Source organism: Octopus sinensis, linkage group LG26, assembly GCF_006345805.1.
Source record: "Octopus sinensis linkage group LG26, ASM634580v1, whole genome shotgun sequence".
NCBI classification, from domain to species: domain Eukaryota; kingdom Metazoa; phylum Mollusca; class Cephalopoda; order Octopoda; family Octopodidae; genus Octopus; species Octopus sinensis.
The window spans coordinates 17,353,677-17,359,676 of record NC_043022.1 but is presented as its reverse complement, the minus strand read 5'-3'; the positions used below and the strand labels follow the sequence as shown (position 1 = coordinate 17,359,676).

Sequence of the window (6,000 nt, the reverse complement as noted above, 5' to 3'; positions counted from 1 at the left end):
GTGAGCAGCAGCAGCAGTAGTAGTAGTAGTAGTAGTAGTAGTAGTAGTAGTAGTAGTAGAACCCTCAAGCAATCCCTGATGAAACCAACCCATGACCAGAGAGACACTCTAGCCTTGACCACTGTCCAAGGTGGCCAGTACCACTTTGCCACCAAATCTATCAGTAAGGCGACAGGGTGTGGTTTGAGGTAGATTTGGCTGCTATTTTTACCGGTTCGGGCGATCACCTAGCTGTTACCTGGTTGGTAGGAGACGAAGTGTCAGTGGTAGGTGGGAGGTAATTGAGCCGGGTTATTGAGGTAGAAATAAATGTATTAAGTGGGGTGGGGGGAGTGGTAGTTGTCATCATGGGGAGATGATAAATTAAGGGCTATTTAGGAGAGGACACAATGGAGAAAAGGGAACAATGTATTCTGTGTTTGTCTGTCTGTTACACGCGTGTGTGTGTGTGTGTGTGTAAATGTATGTCTGTGAGTGTAAATATGTGTATGCATGTGTGTTTTTGTGTGTGTGTGTATCTGCGTGTGTGTTTGTGTCTGCATGTGTGTGTGTGTATTCTGTATTTACCTCTGTAATTTAGTCCAGTTTAGTTCTGGTAGAGCAGACTTCTGATGAAAAACTTTCCCGCCGTGGCCATCTCGTTTATTTTCTTTTACGTTTCCGGCAGTGTGTACACTTGACTAAATTATCCACTTTGAAGAGAGCGGCGTGTGATGTGCAGGAGGTTTGACTGCAGTTTATAGCAGGTCGAGTAACACACTTTGTTAACTGGCTCAGAATGTGTGTGTGTGGAAGAGAATGATAGAGGAAAATAAATGAAGTGGGGGTGTTACCATCTGGGACTGGAAATTATCCCTATAAACTCAGTTTGGTGGGAGCTCAACAATTATTTTACGTTGGGTAAAAAAACCCTGCCTGAAGAGTCAGAGCGACTCCGCATCCTTCTCTTCCCCGCCCCCTCCCTTCATCAGTTGGTTTCTTTGGATTCTACTATTATTTAAGAAATCCCACCCCAAATTCAATGCCAATCTTGTGTGTGTGTGTGTTAACTAACTGGCAGTCCGTCACTTACGGCGGCACGGGTTCCATCCTGCTCGTGGAATTAACGGGCAAGTGGTTGAGTACTCCACAGACATGCGTGCACTTAAGGGCTGTGCTTAAGAAATAATAAAAGCCAAATATTCACAGGATTGAAATTGTGTCGTTTAGAGCAGGGCTACTCAAAGTGGTGGCCCGCGGATCGGTGCCGGTCCGCGAGCCATCAGCTCCAGTTCCAGAAAAGAAAGAGAGAGTTGAATAATTTCAGTAATTCTGCTTTATGCAGTAAACAGCTTCTGTAAGATTCTATTATTTGTTTACATAATAAATATCAGATGAAAAAAATTGTCAATTTTTATTATATTCATTATAAATATTGTTTCCGGTATAAATTAACATTACTAAGAAATATTACCGGTGCCTGGCACATTGGGGGGGGGGGGCAATGCCGGTACACCACATCAGATAGTTTGAGAAGTACTGGTTTAGAGTCTCTCTTCTAGAAGAGAGAGAGAGAGAGAGAGAGAGAGAGAGAGAGGAGAGAGAGAGAGAGAGAGAGAGAGACAAAGGATGGTGCGGTTACCAAGGATGAGATACGGCGGGATTGGATACTTGGAAGGAGGCGGTAGAATAGACCATCCATCCATCCAGACATACAACCTTGTGACTATGAGCCGAATACCGTAACCACTAAGCCATGCCCCTTCATTTATACACACACACACACTCACACACACATACATGTGGGTGGGTGTAGCAGAAAATTTGTTTGGTATTCAATACTTTATAGAACTTAAATGCGTTTCAGCAAAATGCCAAAACAATTCCATAACACTCGTAGAAACATTATTCAATGATGCACTTCACCTCATCACACACACACACACACACACACTCTCTCTCTCTCTCTCTCTCTCTCTCTCTCTCTCTCTCTCTCTCTCTCTCTCTCTCTCTTTCTCCCCCACGCACACATATTATATATATTTTTCTCTTTCTCTTTTCACTGCAGGCCAGGGACGAGTGAACCAGCTGGGTGGAATCTTCATCAATGGACGGCCGTTACCCAACCATATTCGACTCAAAATCGTGGAGCTGGCGGCACAAGGGGTGCGACCATGCGTCATCAGCCGCCAGTTGCGTGTCTCGCACGGATGCGTCAGTAAGATTCTGCAGCGCTACCAAGAGACCGGAAGCATACGTCCCGGTGTGATCGGGGGTTCGAAACCTCGCGTTGCTACGCCGGAAGTGGAGAAACACATTGAACTTTACAAGAAAGAAAACCCTGGCATTTTCAGTTGGGAAATTCGTGACCGGCTTTTGAAAGAATCCATCTGTGACCGCAGCACGGTGCCCAGCGTCAGCTCGATCAGCCGCGTGCTTCGGAGTCGGTTTCAATGCGGAGAAGGCGAACTGGATTGTGACGAAGATGAAGGGACGGAAGGGGAATACGGATTGGACATGAGAGAGAAACGCCAGAAAGACTCTCCCGATGAGAATTCGGAGAAGAGTGAACGCAACACCAACCACAGTATTGATGGCATTCTGGGAGAAGTGAAACTGCACAGATCCGACAAAGACGGTCAGTCACACTTCTTTCTTTCTTTCTTTCTTTTCTTTCATGCTTTGTTTTGCTCTCCGGTTTTCTAAACATTTCGCTTTTTGTTTTAGTCTCACTAACATTGTATGCTGTTAATACACGTCAATACGCTTAAAGATGGCTAATCCACTCCACCTTGTTGGATGGAAGATTTACTGTTTCGGGTTGGGCAGGCGTTGGATAATCGACAAGTTTTTTTTTAGTTATTTCAAGAAAACTGAACCTCCACTCCATCTTTACTCCGAGTCTATTCATAAAGAATTGTGTGTATGTATGTATGTGTGTGTGTGTGTAAGCTTATCCGGAAATTTCACCGAAAACATTTTTGCCATAGGAAATTTCACTGTAAAAGAGGCAGATTGTAAACTAGGTAACAAGTTAAGAAAAGTAATTTTTCTCTAATTGATAGATTGGTTGATAAAGTTGCTATTTTAAGAAAACAACTCATTTTTTCTCTCTTTTTTTCAATTTATTGTAATTTTTACGGCGAATTTCCCTGCAGTAAAAATGTTTACGGCGAACTTTTCAATAACCGTTTGTAAGTAGGTGCGCGAGTGTAGGCGTGTCGTATTTATCTAATTAATTGGATTGATCTGAGGTGATGTGTTAAAATTGGGGAAAGACAAATACGTAGGAATGGTGTGTTTGCTCTTATTTGTTTTTGAACTCCTCAGCTTTTTAGGGGAGAATCTCAGCGGTGTTGTGCAAACTGTTCTTTACTTATTTAAGTTCCAACAATAGGCGTTGCTGACAACCGGCAGAAGACAATTTTTCAGTGATGCTCATATTCGTCTACGAGTTGATCGCCACCGTGTGTGTGTGCGTGTGAAGGTGCATGGCCTCGGGGTTAGGCGTGTGGCACCCACGATCGCTAGTTTGCTTCCCAACCACATGGTCTTCGGTTCAATCCCACTGCGTGACACCTTGGGCCCACCAAAGACTTTTACCCCACCACCACATACACTGCTTAACAACCGGTGTTGATCTGTTTACGTCTCTGTAACATAGTGGTACGGCAAAAGAGACCGATACAACAAGTACCAGTCTTTAAAAAAAGTAGTCGAGATCGATTCATTCGACTAAAATTGCTTCTAGGCGGTGCCCCAGTATGGCCACAATCAAATGACTGAAACAAGTGAAAGATAAAAGATATATGCCCCACCCACTCGACCCCTCTAGTAAGGGGCTGAATTAAAAACTGTAAACTATAACCCCGCCGACCCCTAAATTATCGCTTCTCCGTGTACCCCTTTTTTATAGACCTTCTCCACCTCGAACCCGACCTCAAGATAAAGGATCGACTTCCGGTCGGCCGCGTTCGTGACTTGGTTTTATATTATTCGTTGTAAACATTTCCTTTCTATATTTAATGGCCCCGGTGTGCGACGGGGTGGCAGGATCGGTGGAGCACCAGACACAATCACCTGTGCTGCTATTTAACCACGCCTCTTCAGATTCAGGTCGAAACGCAGCGAGGTCAAGGTGTTAGGGTTCCGATAAAATAACCCCCAATCGAGTAGAGATGTTGCTTCACATCAGCTCTCCAAACATGCCCTCATCGAAATGTTTTGGCTTGTACATATGTCTGATGTGGACACTGTTAATTGTTTGTCATGGCATTCCATTTGCTCTTCCCGTGTAAAGCAGAGGAAATGAGGCAAAGGGGTAGAAAACCAAATGTTCACAGGAGTGAAATTGTGTCGTTTAGAGTCTCTCTCTCTCTCTCTCTCTTCTCTCTCTCTCTCTCTCTCTCTCAAAAGAGACCAGGAGTGGTGCGTTTACCGAGGGTGGGACATGGCGGAGCGCGAATTGTATATTAGGGAAGAGGAGGTAGAATTGAGAGAGAGAGAAAGCTCAATGACAAGATAGTGGGGGGTGCAAACGAAGACCAGACACCCACACACACACACACACATATACATAATTAATAGCCACAAGGAGTATTAACTCCAAAGGGTAATAATATTTATCCCCACTTAAAAAGGTTCGAAAACAGAACACTGCGTCGGTTCCCGTGAGGGAATCGCTCAGATGGAGTTGTGGTGCATATAAGCACTCGTGTTTATATCGCTAGCGGGAGATAATCGTCCGCTACCGCCGCCGAAACTGCCAGATCACGTGATTTTGGCTTTCCTTAGCCTTGTCAATAGTAGACGTCAGCAGCTAGACATAGCAGCGATTCGATATATAGAATCTGGGTGTCTATTCAAGCACTAATGTCGCATATAGTCAGTGGGCTTATTATTAAAAAATAATTAATGGCGACAGAAGCATTATATTATATATATATTATATATATATATATATATATATATATATGCACACACACACACACACACACACTCGCGCGTGCGCGCGGATAATTGCTGGCAAGTTCTTGGAACCTGAACGTTGATCACGTGTCAATGCTAAAGTCATAGCAACCAATTAAGGTGGCGACGTCACAGCTATGGCGGATATGGGCGGAAGTCGATTCTCGTTCCAGTTGAACGATGATAAGTCCTAAACGTATATTTGTATCTGCGTGTGTGTATGTGTGTGTCTGTCTGTATGTGTGTGTGAGTGCGTGTGTATATACATACATATGCGCTTGTGTGTATCTGCCTATGTCTGTCTCACACACACACACACACACACACACACACATGTAGGGTGTGGTTAATTGTTCGTGTTTACGAATATATTTGTAGAGTTGTGAGTGTTGGTCGAGACACACGTGAACGTCCGCAGACCATTGTACAACTCTACACGCTTTTGTGTCAGCTGTGTTGCATGTTTATATTGTGTGTGTGTATGTGTGCGTTTATCGGTTTTTTAAAAAAGGGTTGTTTTTTTGCAAATTTGCCAGTTTTCTTCTTTCTTTGGGCTGACAAGAGAACTTGAACTTCCGTCGGCCTCAAGCAAACATACGAGCTTATATGAAGTCGTTAGACATGCTAAAAATAGCAACGAAATATCCCTCAAATCACATCCTAGTGTCTTATAAAGTGAAGACATTGTGTTACAAGGCGGCAGCCTTGGATACACTACACATCAAACAAAGACTATTTAGCCACGACTGGAACGCCTTTGATCATAAATCTGTTCAGCCAGGGCTGACTTAGGGTTAAATAAAGACAATTGTAGCGAAATACATAGGGAATAATATATGGACTATTGGTTTGCTGGAAATAAGCACTGTTTTCGCGGAAGGAAGGCACGTAAAGCGATGTACATGAAACGAAAAGCTGAAGGTCCAACGAAGGAACCTGCACATGATAGTTTGATGTGTTAGGAACAGTAGCCAAATACCCTTCGATAACATGAAATAATATAGTCTGAAACGAGTGCTCATGCTCAGACCGTACAACCACTCGATCTGCCTT

At 43.7% G+C, this 6,000-nt stretch overlaps 1 protein-coding gene across 1 annotated transcript in view; it reads left to right on the top strand.

Moving 5' to 3' along the window:
• The first annotated feature begins 389 nt into the window (after positions 1 to 389).
• LOC115224691 (paired box protein Pax-3-like) overlaps positions 390 to 6,000 on the top strand; it is a 55,820-nt gene continuing 50,209 nt past the window's right edge. The window contains exons 1-2 of the mRNA XM_029795548.2: positions 390 to 417; positions 2,048 to 2,617. Of these exons, the coding sequence (XP_029651408.1) occupies positions 390 to 417; positions 2,048 to 2,617 (598 nt within the window). The remainder of the gene's footprint in view (positions 418 to 2,047; positions 2,618 to 6,000) is intronic.